The 16,425-nt window shown below is 30.7% G+C and overlaps 1 protein-coding gene across 3 annotated transcripts in view; it reads right to left on the minus strand.

The window, feature by feature from the left end:
• Positions 1-16,425, minus strand: part of LOC136026608 (condensin complex subunit 1-like) — a 57,591-nt gene that overhangs the window by 12,486 nt on the left and 28,680 nt on the right. For all 3 annotated transcript variants that reach the window (XM_065703332.1, XM_065703330.1, XM_065703331.1), the window contains exons 7-9: positions 12,792-12,896; positions 8,376-8,529; positions 1,586-1,663 (exon numbers count right to left, since the gene is read on the minus strand). In XM_065703332.1, the coding sequence (XP_065559404.1) occupies positions 8,416-8,529; positions 12,792-12,896 (219 nt within the window). In that variant the 3' untranslated portion in view covers positions 1,586-1,663; positions 8,376-8,415. The remainder of the gene's footprint in view (positions 1-1,585; positions 1,664-8,375; positions 8,530-12,791; positions 12,897-16,425) is intronic.

Below are 16,425 nucleotides of genomic sequence, written 5' to 3' on the forward strand. Positions count from 1 at the left end.
CACTGGAAAATTGAATTGATCTAATAGCTTTAGCATGTATTTATTGTATATTTATTGCTATTGTATATTTTATTTGCTATTGTTTATTTTTTTATTGCTATTGTTTATCGCTTATTGCTTATTTTATTGCTATTGTTTATTGTATATTTTATTTTCTATTGTTTATTTTATTGCTATTGTTTATTGCTTATTACTTATTTTATTGCTATTGTTTATGTATATTTATTGCTTTATATATATTTATTGATAAAAATCTTATTTATTGCTGAATTATCTGTAAAATGAGTATGGTCTTAGTCGCTTTAGAAGAGGCATGTCAAAAAAGGTCTTTGTCCGAATGGTCAAACGTAGCACCAATTTGAGAGACTGTATGAAGGAGGAATAAATTTATCTACACAGCGCAGAAAAGAGAGTAATAGAATTGCAAACAACTATAATATTTTGAATAAAAATAAATCTATATCCGTTATATAAAGGCAACTCAGGAATACATACATTTTGGCATTCGGATTGGGGGGGGGGGGGTATTATAGATTTTAAATTAAAACCATGGAAGAATTTCTAACGTCTTCCAAACAACAGGGTGAGTTCGAAGGCAACAATCTCCAAGAAAATAATCAGTAACCCCCCCCCAAAAAAAAAAAAATAAAGAAAATGTCAAAAAAACAGGAGAAAAATAAGTCGAATAGACAGACTTTCTGCCTACATTTTGCGTCTCATGCTCCACTCTGAAAATATTTACCTTTCAAAATTAAATTTTCAAAATTGCCAAATATACGGATGTCACAGAGCAGACACAATTTTGATTTAAAAATAGACGGCGTATAGCGTTTAAGTGAAAGTCCAAATTCTAAAAGCAAACCTAGCATTAAAAAACAGGGTGAAATTTTGAAAAGCAAAAAACCTAATATATTTTGAAAATCATATCCTCCCAATTATACACTGCATTTGAAATAAAAAAGTCAATTGTGACCAAAAAAAAACTTCAGCGCTAATAAACCTCCAAATAAAATACAGTAAATATACATTAAATACAGTAAAATACAGAATTGTTGACGGATTGGGAAACAAGTGACGATTATAGTGCCCGTAGTCATTTTAAGTGTTGCTTTACTAACACTCTGTGAAATCTTTTTAATTAGGTGGGAAATTTGAAAAGGGACTTAACCAGACTTCGGAAAAGCGTAAAAATAGAATGTAAAACTAAAAAAGGAAAGTCATTCGAAGTTAAATCTTAAATGAAAAAAAAGTAATTTCTGCTTCTGCAAAAAATTTGAATTTACCGCAAAAAATTTGAATTTTTAAGATTATATCTTAAAAAAATTTGAATTTGTTTGAGGATTTTTGTTCAAAAGGAACTGGATCGAAAGAACCAATCGAAGGTGTTCAAACGGTTTTTGAATTTAATTACAAACATTTGCTAAGCAAATACAGAAAAAGTTACTTAATTACCCAATTATTTATGTTCAATTAAATTATGTTCATTAATTAATATGTTCATCAGAAATATTCTCTTTTACTCTGTAAAATGTTACCCACTTTTGCTTTTTGGCAGAGAAGGTATTTAAATATAATTGATATTTACCAGGATGGTTTCTATGAGCAGGATGTAGATCATCATCTGACGAAGACCCTTTGGATTCTGTTACAGCTTTACGGCGAGCTAAGAAATAATATATATATAAATTGAAACACTCCAATTTAAAATCAGTTGTAAACAAATCAAGCCCTTTTTTCATAGCACACTCCTGACTTGTGCACTATTATACATCGTATATATTATTATATATTCTTAGTTATATTGTTTAATATTTATTAATTATTATTAATAATTATTAATAAAGTAATAGTTATTATGTTAAATACAATTAAATTAATTAAATAAATACAATATAATTATATATTTAATATAAAATTAATATATCTTAATAATTATTAACTATAATAATCATAATTATACATTTTATTCTTAATATATAATTAATATGTAGATGTATTGTGCACTACTGATATTTATATGTGTGCACTATTGAGCCCGCTACTGATATATGCTTAGCAAACTACTGAGAGCCCAATATTCATTAATTATTATTAATAATTTTTAATTATGTAATTGTTATTACATTAATTACAATTAAATTAATTAAATAAATAAATATAATTATATATTAAATATAAAATTATTACATCTTAATAACTATTAAATTATAATAATTATAGTTATATATTTTATTCTTAATATATAAATGTATTGTGTACTACTGATATTTATAAACATGCACTATTGAGCACGCTACTAATGTATTCTTAGTAAACTATTGAGAGCCCAATATTTATTAATTATGATTAATAATTATTAATTATGTAATAGTTATCATATTAAATGCAATCAAATTCATTAAATAAATACAATATAATTATATATTAAATGTTAAACTATTATATCTCAATAATTATTAAATTATAATAATTATAATTATATATTTTATTCTTAATATATAATTAATATGTAGATGTATTGTGCACTACTGATATTTATATATGTGCATTAATGAGCACGCTAATGATATATGCTTAGCAAACTACTGAGAGCCCAATATTTATTAATTATGATTAATAATTATTAATTATGTAATAGTTATTATATTAAATGCAATCAGAGTCATATAAATACAATATAATTATATATTAAATTATTATATCTTAATAATTATTAAATTATAATAATTATAATCATATATTTTATTCTTAATATATAATTAATATGTAGATGTATTGTGTACTACTAATATTTATATATGTGCACTATTGAACGAGCTACTGATATATTCTTAGCAAACTACTGAGAGCCCAATATTTATTAATTATTATTAATAATTATTAATTACATAATTGTTATTACATTGCATGCAATTTAATTAATTAAATAAATAAAATATAATTATACATTGAATATAAAATTATTATATCTTAATAATTATTAAATTATAATAATTATAATTATATATTTTATTCTTAATATATAATTAATATTTAGATGTATTGTGTACTACTGATATTTATATATGCGCACTATTGAACGAGCTACTGATATATTCTTAGCAAACTACTGAGAGCCCAATATTTATTAATTATTATTCATAATTATTAATTATATAATTGTTATTACATTGTATGCGATTAAATTAATTAAATACATAAAATATAATTATTTTTATTTTATTATAAATTAAATTATAATAATTATAATTATATTTTATTCTTAATATATAATTAATATGTAGATGGACTGTGTACTACTGATATTTATATATGCGAACTATTGAACAAGCTACTGATATATTCTTAGCAAACTACTGAGAGCCCAATATAGCTAATATCCGATTAATGCATTCAGAGGTCAAGCCATTTTTTAGGTATTTCATAGTACCACTGGCGTAAATTGGGTGGAAGTGGACTATACCCCTGAATTTTTATGCCCCCCTCCTGTGTTAAAAATATTTTTGGGGTCTTTTCATTTATAAAAGAATTGAAAACCAAATAAAAGAAAAATAAGAATGAGGTTTTATAAGAATAATAAAAATACTGGACGAAACAAAACGGATATTTTGAAAAAACAACTATCTCCACCGAAATTTTGATAATCGCATACATTGGGTGACTGGCTTGGCTTTTAAAATTTTAACTCAGCTAATTTTTTATCTTATCCGTTTGTCATTTTTGATGGTTCTCTTTGTTGTTTGGTTTTTAGCTTTTTAATTCTTCTAATTTTGGCTTTTATTTGTTTTTTGGTTACTTTCCATGTGGTTCGTTTTTATCCAAATTTATTTGGTTCCCATTTTCGTTCAGAAAATAGGAACGTGTTTCTTACTAACTTTCTCTTGTAGCGCTGAAGAAGAGATGCGGTTGTCCTTTCGAAATGTTCGTTTCCTTTCGTTCAGAATTTTCATTGGCCTTATAAAACCAAATTAACGTTTTCTTTCCTTTATTTTTTCTATTCATTGTTATGGCACGTCAATGTGGTACGAAACTACCAATTTCATTGAAAAATTACAATTTTGTGAACTGACACTCAAGAAAACCGTGTGGTAATTTGGTCAAAATAAAAACAAAGCACAGTTTGGGCCGAACAATGGCCCAAAATCTCGGGATTTTGGACCATTGTTCTTATAATTTATTTAGAATTATTTTTCGTATTTTGACAAATTCATTCTCCCCCTCAAATATTTTCAATACAATTTTATCCTACGCTATCATAGGCAGTGCTTTCTCTATCCCTGTTTTTTTTTCTTTGGAGAACTCCACAATTCTCTTTAGAAGAAAATTGGACTCTCCAAAGTCTCTTGGAAACCGGAAAATGAAGAACGAAAGTCATTAAACCTGAAAAGGAAGAAAAAAGCAAGCAACTGAATGTCATTATTTGCACTAAATTGGTCATATTTGACTAAACTGGTAACAATTAAGGTCGGATAGGCTACTGTAATTCTTCAATAAAAAGTACATCATAATTTTGAATATGTTATATTTTTGGAAATATTGAAATTACTGAATTATTGAAATTTATTTCATATCTCGGAGTTTCTGAACGTGTCATATATTCTGTAAAAATCTCCCGTTTTTTGTTGTTGTTGTTTTTTTTTTTTAGTCTTTTCATTAGTTAGTGGAAGAATGAATTTGTATATAGGAAAACAGTTAGTTTTCCTGTAATAGGATTTTAGTATTTTTAGTAATGTGCATCGAAACATAAAAAATTTTGGTTGAAATGGTTTTGATTAAATTCCCTGATAAAGCATGAGGTAAAAACTAATTACCTATTATCTTGTGATGGTACAGTGAACTGAACCGTGCATTTAATCCGAAGGTACTCAAATTTGACTCTGTCCGTCAGAAGAAAATTTTTATTGATTTATAATTTTGTCAATTTTATTTTGTACTTTGGTTAAAAGGATTCGTTTTAATCGAAAAAAAATAATATAAATTAATACCTTTCATAATAAGACTTTCGATTTCTTTCGTTTTAGCTCGTTTTTTCTTTTTCTTGGACTGGAGAGATATAGAATGGAGGATGAGATGATTTTTGGCGAGGTAGCACAAAAGACAAAGTGCTTTAATAATATTCAATAAGGCGTGAGAGACATTTTAGAAGGCATTCTTAACTATGTTTTATTTGCTACACATTATACAGGATTTATAACCGGCCTAGTTTTGCCAAAAAAGCAAAAAAAAATTGTAATTTCTTTATTTTAATGACGATATAAGCATAAAAGACTAAAAAAAAGCGGAAATTTTAGATTTCGGGGGATATTTCAGAATAGTCATTCTTGTTTTTTCGGGAAAGCCAGGAAACGATAAAAAAAAAAATCAGGGGAGAGTGAAAGCGGAAAAATAATTGCTTATTTGCTTGGGATTCTAAAGAATCTATAGCATTTTTTCATGGATTATGATGTCACATTCAACCTTTACAGAGTAAATTGCATAAGTAATAAGTAAATACATTGAACTAAATTTAAAATAACGAGCTGTTATAATGTAGAACAGTATAAACGAAACTACCAGAAATTAGCTTTGGTTGGCCGACAACTAGAATTTTTTGCAATCTGTCATCCTTTATCCGCTTAAGGTGTCCTATCCATATAACGATTTCTTTCGTTATAGCCCTAGTTATCATCTATCATTATAGCCCTAGAAAGTGGTCAGAACCGTACTTGACCACTGTCCTCACTATAGCGGATATCACTATAGCTCCTTTTTATACAATCCCTATAAGGGGGGAATTAATGCCAGGTTTTCCTTCTCACTCAAGTGGACTATCTGTCTTGGCTTTTTCTAAAATTAGCCATGACTTGATGCCCACAACTAGCCCATTTTAATTCAAAAGCCCGTTTTAATTCATTAGACCTGAATATCATAGTTGAAAATGATTTTTTATCAAATCCAAAATAATCCCCTAAGAATGGCACCCAGTAAATAACTAAGCTAAAACTAGAGCCAAATTTTTATTAACAATCTATAAACTATCACTATATCAATATAAACTAGCACTAGCGGATATCACTATAGCTTACAAACTTTTTTCAACTGTGAAAAAACACCCTGGGTTTTGACTGTACTTTTAACATCTTCACTGCATCACCATCTCTACTAATACGAAGGTTAACGGTCAAGCTGGTCACTTGATCCATCTTCTCGTTAACCTTCCTCCTCACTTAATCCTAGTCTTAGCGACTTAGTCTGCTTAACATTAATTCTTAGCCTATTCTTGCGCTCTTAACTCACAGAACTTCCGAAAATTCATTCATTTAGCATTTCCATCTAGGATGCTTAAATCATCAGCATAAATAAAGACTAGGAGAATTTTACTTCCCTAATTGATTCCATGTTCTCCTAGTGCCTCTGCTAAGCTCCTTAGGATTAAGTCCATCAAAATGATCCACATGAATGGGGATAGAACTTAACACTGCTTAACTCCTGATTCAATACCGAATCGGCGATTTACCTCATTACCTACCTTATTCGCACCAATGTTATCCTCTTAAATAGCACTAATAACTTTATTGTACTTGTCTGGTATACTATACAAGGAAAGGACTTTCGTTAAAGATCTTTTATCGGCTGAATCAAATATTTGTTCATAATCCAAAAAACTGAGGACAAAAGGTGTCTGATGACTCAGATACTTCTCAATTATTAATTTGTAAGAGAGAATTTGGCCGAAATATCCTCTCCTCTGACTAAGACTACATAGTTCTTCTTTTATACTTTCATATACAGCCTCTCCAAGTCTAAGAAGTACCATCATACTTAGTAATTTGCTTCCTAGAGAAACCAGGATAATGCCTCCGTAATCACCACTCTTAATCTTATCACCTTTCTTATAGAGGGGTTTGCTTAAAGTATTTCTAAAATCGCTTTTTAAGAAATCACATTCAAAATTTTCAGGTTATACTTTTTTCAAGCTTGATATTTTCTGTTTTTAAAACGTCAATATATACAAACCTTTAAGACTTCAAGGAATGACTAATAATATGTATTGAATTATCAAATCAACTTTTCTTTAGTTTTTTCAGTAGCCTTGGTTATTATGATGGTTTTTTTTTTTTTTTTTTTTTTTTTTTTTTTTTTTTTTTTTTTTTTTTTTTTTTTTTTTTTTTTTTTTGCTGATTTTATTACAAATAAAAACACAAAGCTCCGAATAAAAATTTTTCAGCAAACTGTAATTAACTTTCCGGTTTTTAGAACACGTAAGGGGTGTTAGCCTTGCTCCAAGTTGGGGTATTTTCTGCTCGCTACATGTTTGACTTGATTCTAACTATTTCCTCTAGTCTTAGGTTTAATTTAGCTCTGAATTTTCTTTGAAAAACTTTTTTTCCGGTAAAGATATATCCACTAAAAAAGACAATGCAACTAAAACGTTAAAACTAAGTATGGTAGATATGTTACGTCATTGGGTAGACAAGGGGGGCGGAAAGCGTCCCTACCAAGGATGGTTTTCACAGCAAAGCGTTAAATATCCCACTAGCAATTAGTTGAACTTGGGGGGGGGGAGAACCAGACTCTTACATTGTGCCAAATTCTATTCACTTTGGGCTTGGCACTGACAATAATTGCGATACTGTAATAAATATAATAACAATGATTTAAAAACAGTAGTTTAACTACTTGAACTCTCGATAAATATTAAGTTTATTGGTCTAATTAAAGGGGAAGGGTCTAAAGCTTCAAAGAACCACGTAGGTCCTTTCCAGTAAAGGACAAATGACAGCAAGACAATTATTCAATAATTATCGTATTGAACACGACATTTTGAATGAATACGACATAAAATAACCCTGTGGAAGCACGTGGATTGTTACGGTGAGATTACGGTGAGATTACGGTGTCGAGTTTCATTTCAAGCTACCAGGAAAGTGGGCGAAAAGCTTGCTACCTGTACGTAAATAAAGAGCCAGCAACATTAACTGAAGTATTGGTTAAGAAATCAACGTCAACGTCAACATCAAACGTAAGTTCGACGCCCTATGCACTATCAAGAAATCTTTGACGATTGTTATCCATTTTATGCCACTAGATAAAAAAAAACAAGTTTTTTTTTTACTGAAAGTAAGGTGTGACATTAAAACTTAAAACCAACAGAAATTACTCCGTATATGAAAGGGTCAAATTCGCTGTACATCTTCAATAAGTTTCAGGAGAAGCAATAGCGAGGATGCATTTAATTAATTACCGCAACAGTGAGACTGATCAAATAATAGGGATTGAGGGCTTTATTTAGCGTTCCATCTCGCCATCCTTTTTACAAATTGATCTAAAAACTAGTGAAAATAGTAGACCTGAAAAAAATAATAACAAAAAAAATATAAGAAAATGAAATGTACCTCTGGCCTTCGCCAGCTTCTTTTTTCCAGTAGTTGCTTTCTATTGTGCTTGTGTCGCTTTTTGGCTCTGTGCAGCTTTTGTAGCTAGACCTACTTCATCTATACCCTTTTCTCGAACTTCTTCCATTCTTTTTTCAAGTTCTTCCACAAGAACCTGAAAAATACCACCAAATATACCATATTAGAAAATTTGCTTTATCTATCCCAATTATTTGTTTTTTAAAAATAAACTGTGTGTTTTTTCTTCCACAATTAATTTATTTACATAATTTTTTTTTTATTTACATAATTTTACATAATTAATATATATATATAAAATAACATTTCATCAAAACACTATAACTCGCGCTAGTCCAGAAGTATTTAGCATCGATTACATCAATTTTAACTTTGGCAAGGATTTTTACATAAGCCAGGAAAGGATTAATAATGCAGTACGTCTTTGGTATAAGGCTATTTCAATGCCACGAGCGGAGACACAAAAGGAAATCGGCAGATTTGCACAATCATCTTTTTCCCCAATGTCATGACAATTCTCTGAAAGGGAGCCATATTTTTGAACTTTATAGGTGATACATTATTCTTCTGAAATTAATACATATTAATAGTATAATATAATATTAATAATATATAATAGTGAATAGTAATATAATAATTAAAAGTATATTAATTATATAATATATAATATATATAATATATATAATATATATCATATATCATATATGATACATAATTATATTATAAATTATATAATAATTAATTATATAATAGTATAACAATATAATATAATAATTAGTAGATGATATATAATATAATTAAAATATATATTATTAATTAATATCAAGGAGGCACACTCGTGCCTCTATAAAGAGGCGACACACGACAATGTTAAGCGATCTTCGGTTCCAGTGGTCGCAGACGGATGGGGAGGGATGCATTTCGTAGCCCGAGCTCCAACTAAAAAACCTGCAAAATTTCATCCCCCTCCAACTTTTTCTTCATGGGGAAAATCTGGCCGAAAGTTTCGACCTGTCAACCCAAGCCCCCCTTTAACGTTGTCCGATCGGGCTGAAATTCACAAGTTAAGGTCCCCTAGGGCCCAGGAGCTTATCCGCGAAATTTCAGCTTGATCCGATAACTCCTTCCCTGTTTTCCAGAAACCACGCATAGCCACTAAAAATTCATTTACTTTTTTTTTCCTAGACGCCTACAGGTCACATCCGACATCGGATCTGGGTGTACGAAGACTCATTCGATGCGGAATTCTCCGAGTAAGTGCCCATGAAAGTTTCGTAGGAAAATCTTAACCCCCCGAAAGTTTCGACCCTCCAACCCCCCCACCCCTTTTAACGTTGTCCGATCGGGCTGAAATTCACAAGTTAAGGTCCCCTACGGCCCAGGAGCTTATCCGCGAAATTTCAGCTCGATCCGATGACTCCTTCCCTGTTTTCCAGAAACCACCCATTAGCTATTTAATTAACGGATTTCTCTCCATAAGAGCCCATGTTAATTTGAAATTTTTAAAAGCTATTGAGAAGTTATATTTACACACATGCAAGTTATTAGCCCAGTTGGTAGAGCGTGAGACTTTTAATCCTCGGGTCAAGGGTTCAAGTCCATTACGGGAGGTTTTTTTTCACAACATCAAAAAAATTTTGATAACACCTGGACAGCTTATCATTTGAGAGATAATAGAATATTAGCTTCTTATGAGCAAAAGAAACATTTCGGTCATTCTATCTATTTTTTTTTCTATTTTATACAATGATTTAAAAGCGGGGGGGGGGGGGTTCCTCTCCTAATTCCTGTACGAGGAGTACAGGAATTATTAAATTACATCCACCATGGATTGTAGAAAAACGTACAGAATTAATATGAAAATAAATTAAACCTGTACAAAAGAGTCTTTAAAAGCGGGGGGTTTGCCTCTCCTAATAGTCTTCTTATAGTCCTAATAGTCTAATAGTCCCATGTTAATTTTTGAAATTCTTAAAAGTTACGAATATCAACATTCAAGTACATCAAAATAATCAGCTCGGCACGGCGAGAATGACTGCAAGCATCATACAAATCCAGCTCCATTCCAGATGTCCGAAATAAGTGTGATATAAATGTGCTTTAAGTATATATTTTATAGCCTTTAAGTGCTCATTGCCAATTTTTAGGCGAATTTTCAAATGTTTTGAAGAAGTTTAAGTTTTTCTCGATTTAATGAAACGTGGATATTTACTTATTTTATATAAATAGTTGCTAAATAAGATAAATAATATATAATTTACTATAATTACCTAAAGATGTTTCCTATATGAGAAGGCATTTTTAGAATAAATTCTTTATTATAGGCTTTTGGACGTAGCGATCAAAATAAAAGTGTATACTTTTGTTAACACCTGGACTGCTTATCATTTGAGAGATAACAGAATATTAGCTTCTTATGAGCAAAAGAAACGTTTCGGTCATTCTATCTATTTTTTTTCTATTTTATACAATGATTTAAAAGTGGGGGGGTTGGGGGGCGGCCGCCCCCCAAACCCCCAGCTTTTAAAGACTCTTTTGTACAGGTTTTTTGTTTTTTTGCTAACCCCCCGCTCTTGGCTTCGGAAAGGCCCTCTTTTAATTAACAAAAAATTGAAATGAATGAATAATGGAATAACTTCGAAAAATGTTAAACACAAGAGGACAGGAGAACCATTGCGCCGAAACTAGTAATTAGTAACAATGAAGTCCCCCCACAAAAAAAAACTGTACAAAAGAGTCTTTAAAAGCTGGGGGTTTGGGGGGCGGCAGCCCCCCAACTGCCTCTTCTAATTCCTGTACGTTTTAAGGTTCGACTTTGGGACGCAGCCTCTTTAACTCTTTAAGAAAACGAAGTTTTTTTCATATTATTAATAGATATAGATATAATAGATATTAATAGATAAAGTAGATATTAAGCGAAACACACAGAGGATATTGTCAGCCAAGATTAAAAAGAGTAAATCCAACACATGGAAAATAAAAAGCATGACAGAGAGTATTGTTTAACAGTATAACTTATGTTAATTTTGACAGGAACTAGTTACTGCTTGACCTTGACTGGCATCCATAACTTCATCAACATCTAGAACTTTATGGACCTAACTTCATGAACATGAACATGGCATCCATAACTTCATAAACATGAACATATGCAACGGCTTTCACCGTGGTAGAGCCAATCACAGTCTCAGAGCGAACCAAACAGGCAGAAGCCTCCATGCGGGTTCATATCGTTCGTCATGACTGAAGGCCAATCTTTTTCTCTGGTCCCTAGGTCGATGTTTCTAGTTTTCAAGCGGTTGTGCTTTTAACAGTGGACTCTAAAAGCAGTTACAGATGTCCTTATTGGATACTCGTCCTACAGGAAGATCCCTGGTAAATCTTTGACGGGTGCCAGACATGGCCTCGAAACCTCTAAAATTCTTTTTTTTTTCTCCTTTTCTATACGTAAGCACATGATAGGCGGGATGACCAAGAATAAGTTGTTTCATTGCAAGTTTTAGCTCAGCATTAAGGCTAGGTTAAGCTTTCAATTAAAAATGAGGATTCAATTTTAGCAAAATTTGAATTTCCTTATTTTCTGAACAAATACACCCAGCGACATTACTCTATCTGTCGGAGCATTGTAGAACATAAATATACTCTTAAAAATTCCGTACATTTTTTTTAAGCTTAATATACTGCCCAAAGATTGACACTCGCTAATAACTAAATGCACTCATAAACAAACAAAATAATTAAAAAGATATCATTCTTAACCACCGTTATATATTCCTGGTGCAAAAACACAAATAACATATTTCAACGTTACATAGAAAGTCTTTTTCTTTTGGTTTTATTGTTTGTTCTAAGGTTTAGTTATTTATAAAGTCCTGTGGACTTTTATCTGTATTTTTATCCTGCGCTGAAGCGGTCGGGGATCTCGATCGAAATATTTACAAATCTTTTTTTTTTTATTTTTCACTGGCTGTTTTACCCTCGTTTTCTCTTCTTTGCGAATTTTTCCTTCGTTATGCTAAAACACCAAAATAAAAACAGAACTACACTTGAAGCGAAATGCGTCCTGCACAGTACGTGCAACAAAAATGCCACGCTGTAAATTACAGATTCAATTCATTCGTTAAAATACAAACGGCAAAACTCGAAATCTCTTGTTGGGGTAGAAAGCCATTTCTCTATGATTGTATCGATAGCTCAGTTCAGAATTTTCAACGCAAGCTATGAACTGCTATAGCGTATGAACTTGCGTTTGTGCTTAAAAAAAAAAAAAAAAAAAAAACAAGAAAAAAAACAAAGACGAATGAAATATTACATAAAACACAAAAACTGACAGTTTTTGCGTGAAAACATAGATGTGTGAGCCCAGCGTGGTAGCTTATATACCACATGAAATCTCACCTTAACTTCAGGCTTAGCCAACTTCTTAGCATTTTGGAGCATCTGAGTGAAATATTCGAATACTTTCTCTTCTTGTAGTTTATCGACCAGAAACTGGAAGTTTTCCTAAAAAAAAAAAAAAAAAAAAATTGCAAGACATTAAACAATTAAAAAACTAAAAAACAGTAATACTTCTAATTAGTTAGTAATCATTATTGATATTTACCGACATTACTAACACAACGTTAAAATTGATTGAACATAGGTGCTTGCAACAAACTATTCAGGGAAATATGCCAAGCAATATTCCCATGGGGATGGAAAGGAAAAGAACAAACACTTCTCATTCGTTTTGAAAAGATTCACGTGACTAACCTTAAAGATGATTTTCTTCTTTCCCTCTGAATATATGTGTGCGAATAAATATTTAGGTTGGTTAGAATAGAAACTAAAATCACCATTCCTCTGATTTTAATAAAACTATAAAAAAAAAATGTTTGGATTTATCTCAACGACTGTCAGCCGTAGCTTCTGGTTTGAAACCCATTCTATACTCAACACCTGAAAGGCTTCCGATTGTTTTTTGAGCTGCTGGAGAACAGATTCTATATCTTGCACTAAAAGTAGTATCTTGTACTCTTGAAAAAAAGTATCTTGTACTCTTGTACTATATCTTGTTTTTGAGCTGCTGGAGAACAGATTCTATATCTTGTACTAAAAGCAATATCTTATACTATTGAAAAAAAGTATCTTGTACTCTTGTACTATGTCTTGTTTTTTTGAGCTGCTGGAGAACAGATTCTATATCTTGTACTAAAAGTAGTATCTTGTACTATTGAAAAAAAGTATCTTGTACTCTTGTACTATATCTTGTTTTTTGAGCTGCTGGAGAACAGATTCTATATCTTGTACTAAAAGCAATATCTTGTACTATTGAAAAAAAAGTATCTTGTACTCTTGTACTATGTCTTGTTTTTTGAGCTGCTGGAAAACAGATTCTATATCTTGTACTAAAAGTAGTATCTTGTACTATTGAAAAAAAGTATCTTGTACTCTTGTACTATATCTTGTTTTTTGAGCTGCTGGAGAACAGATTCTATATCTTGTACTAAAAGCAATATCTTGTACTATTGAAAAAAAGTATCTTGTACTCTTGTACTATGTCTTGTTTTTTTGAGCTGCTGGAGAACAGATTCTATATCTTGTACTAAAAGTAGTATCTTGTACTATTGAAAAAAAGTATCTTGTACTCTTGTACTATATCTTGTTTTTTGAGCTGCTGGAGAACAGATTCTATATCTTGTACTAAAAGTAGTATCTTGTACTCTTGAAAAAAAGTATCTTGTACTCTTGTACTATATCTTGTTTTTTGAGCTGCTGGAGAACAGATTCTATATCTTGTACTAAAAGCAGTATCTTGTACTATTGAAAAAAAATATCCTGTACTCTTGTACTACATCTTGTTTTTTGAGCTGCTGGAGAACAGATTCTATATCTTGTACTAAAAGTAGTATCTTGTACTCTTGAAAAAAAGTATCTTGTACTCTTGTACTATATCTTGTTTTTTGAGCTGCTGGAGAACAGATCCTATATCTTGTACTAAAAGTAGTATCCTGTACTATTGAAAAAAAGTATCTTGTACTCTTGTACTATATCTTGTTTTTTGAGCTGCTGGAGAACAGATTCTATATCTTGTACTAAAAGCAATATCTTGTACTATTGAAAAAAAGTATCTTGTACTCTTGTACTATGTCTTGTTTTTTTGAGCTGCTGGAGAACAGATTCTATATCTTGTACTAAAAGTAGTATCTTGTACTCTTGAAAAAAAGTATCTTGTACTCTTGTACTATATCTTGTTTTTTGAGCTGCTGGAGAACAGATTCTACATCTTGTACTAAAAGCAATATCTTGTACTATTGAAAAAAAGTATCTTGTACTCTTGTACTATGTCTTGTTTTTTTGAGCTACTGGAGAACAGATTCTATATCTTGTACTAAAAGTAGTATCTTGTACTATTGAAAAAAAGTATCTTGTACTCTTGTACTATATCTTGTTTTTTGAGCTGCTGGAGAATAGATTCTATATCTTGTACTAAAAACAGTATCTTGTACTATTGAAAAAAAAGTATCTTGTACTCTTGTACTATATCTTGTTTTTTGAGCTGCTGGAGAACAGATTCTATATCTTGTACTAAAAGCAATATCTTGTACTATTGAAAAAAAGTATCTTGTACTCTTGTACTATGTCTTGTTTTTTTGAGCTGCTGGAGAACAGATTCTATATCTTGTACTAAAAGTAGTATCTTGTACTATTGAAAAAAAGTATCTTGTACTCTTGTACTATATCTTGTTTTTTGAGCTGCTGGAGAATAGATTCTATATCTTGTACTAAAAGCAGTATCTTGTACTATTGAAAAAAAGTATCCTGTACTCTTGTACTATATCTTGTTTTTTTTAGCTGCTGGAGAACAGATTCTATATCTTGTACTAAAAGTAGTATCTTGTACTATTGAAAAAAAGTATCTTGTACTCTTGTACTATATCTTGTTTTTTGAGCTGCTGGAGAATAGATTCTATATCTTGTACTAAAAATAGTATCTTGTACTATTGAAAAAAAGTATCTTGTACTCTTGTACTATTGAAAAAAAGTATCCTGTACTCTTGTACTACATCTTGTTTTTTGAGCTGCTGGAGAACAGATTCTATATCTTGTACTAAAAGTAGTATCTTGTACTATTGAAAAAAAGTATCCTGTACTCTTGTACTACATCTTGTTTTTTGAGCTGCTGGAGAACAGATTCTATATCTTGTACTAAAAGTAGTATCTTGTACTATTGAAAAAAAGTATCTTGTACTCTTGTACTATATCTTGTTTTTTGAGCTGCTGGAGAATAGATTCTATATCTTGTACTAAAAGCAGTATCTTGTACTATTGAAAAAAAGTATCCTGTACTCTTGTACTACATCTTGTTTTTTGAGCTGCTGGAGAACAGATTCTATATCTTGTACTAAAAGTAGTATCTTGTACTATTGAAAAAAAGTATCTTGTACTCTTGTACTATATCTTGTTTTTTGAGCTGCTGGAGAATAGATTCTATATCTTGTACTAAAAGCAGTACCTTGTACTATTGAAAAAAAGTATCTTGTACTCTTGTACTATATCTTGTTTTTTGAGTTGCTGGAGAACAGAGTCTATATCTTGTACTAAAAGCAGTATCTTGTACTATTGAAAAAAAAAATCTTGTACTGTTGTACTATATCTTGTTTTTTGAGCTGCTGGAGAACAGAGTCTATATCTTGTGCTAAAAGCAGTATCTTGTACTATTGAAAAAAAGTATCCTGTACTCTTGTACTATATCTTGTTTTTTGAGCTGCTGGAGAACAGATTCTATATTTTGTACATTCATTTTCGGCTACTCAAGAAAAATTAGACACTAAACTAATTGAAATTCATTCTCAATAAAAATGATGGCCTCGATTATATTCTCTAATCAAATGAAACGATGACAGTAGTCATCGGTGTACATACACAAAGATTTACAGGATTATAAGTCAAAAATTTTTACGGGTGAATTGTCTGATTATACAAAGGAAGTACACCACGACCAGAGAGCAGAATTTTTCAAAATGAAGGAAATGAGCGGTAAGGCTGAAAC

The sequence above is a fragment of the Artemia franciscana genome, chromosome 4, assembly GCF_032884065.1.
Source record: "Artemia franciscana chromosome 4, ASM3288406v1, whole genome shotgun sequence".
Lineage (NCBI taxonomy): Eukaryota > Metazoa > Arthropoda > Branchiopoda > Anostraca > Artemiidae > Artemia > Artemia franciscana.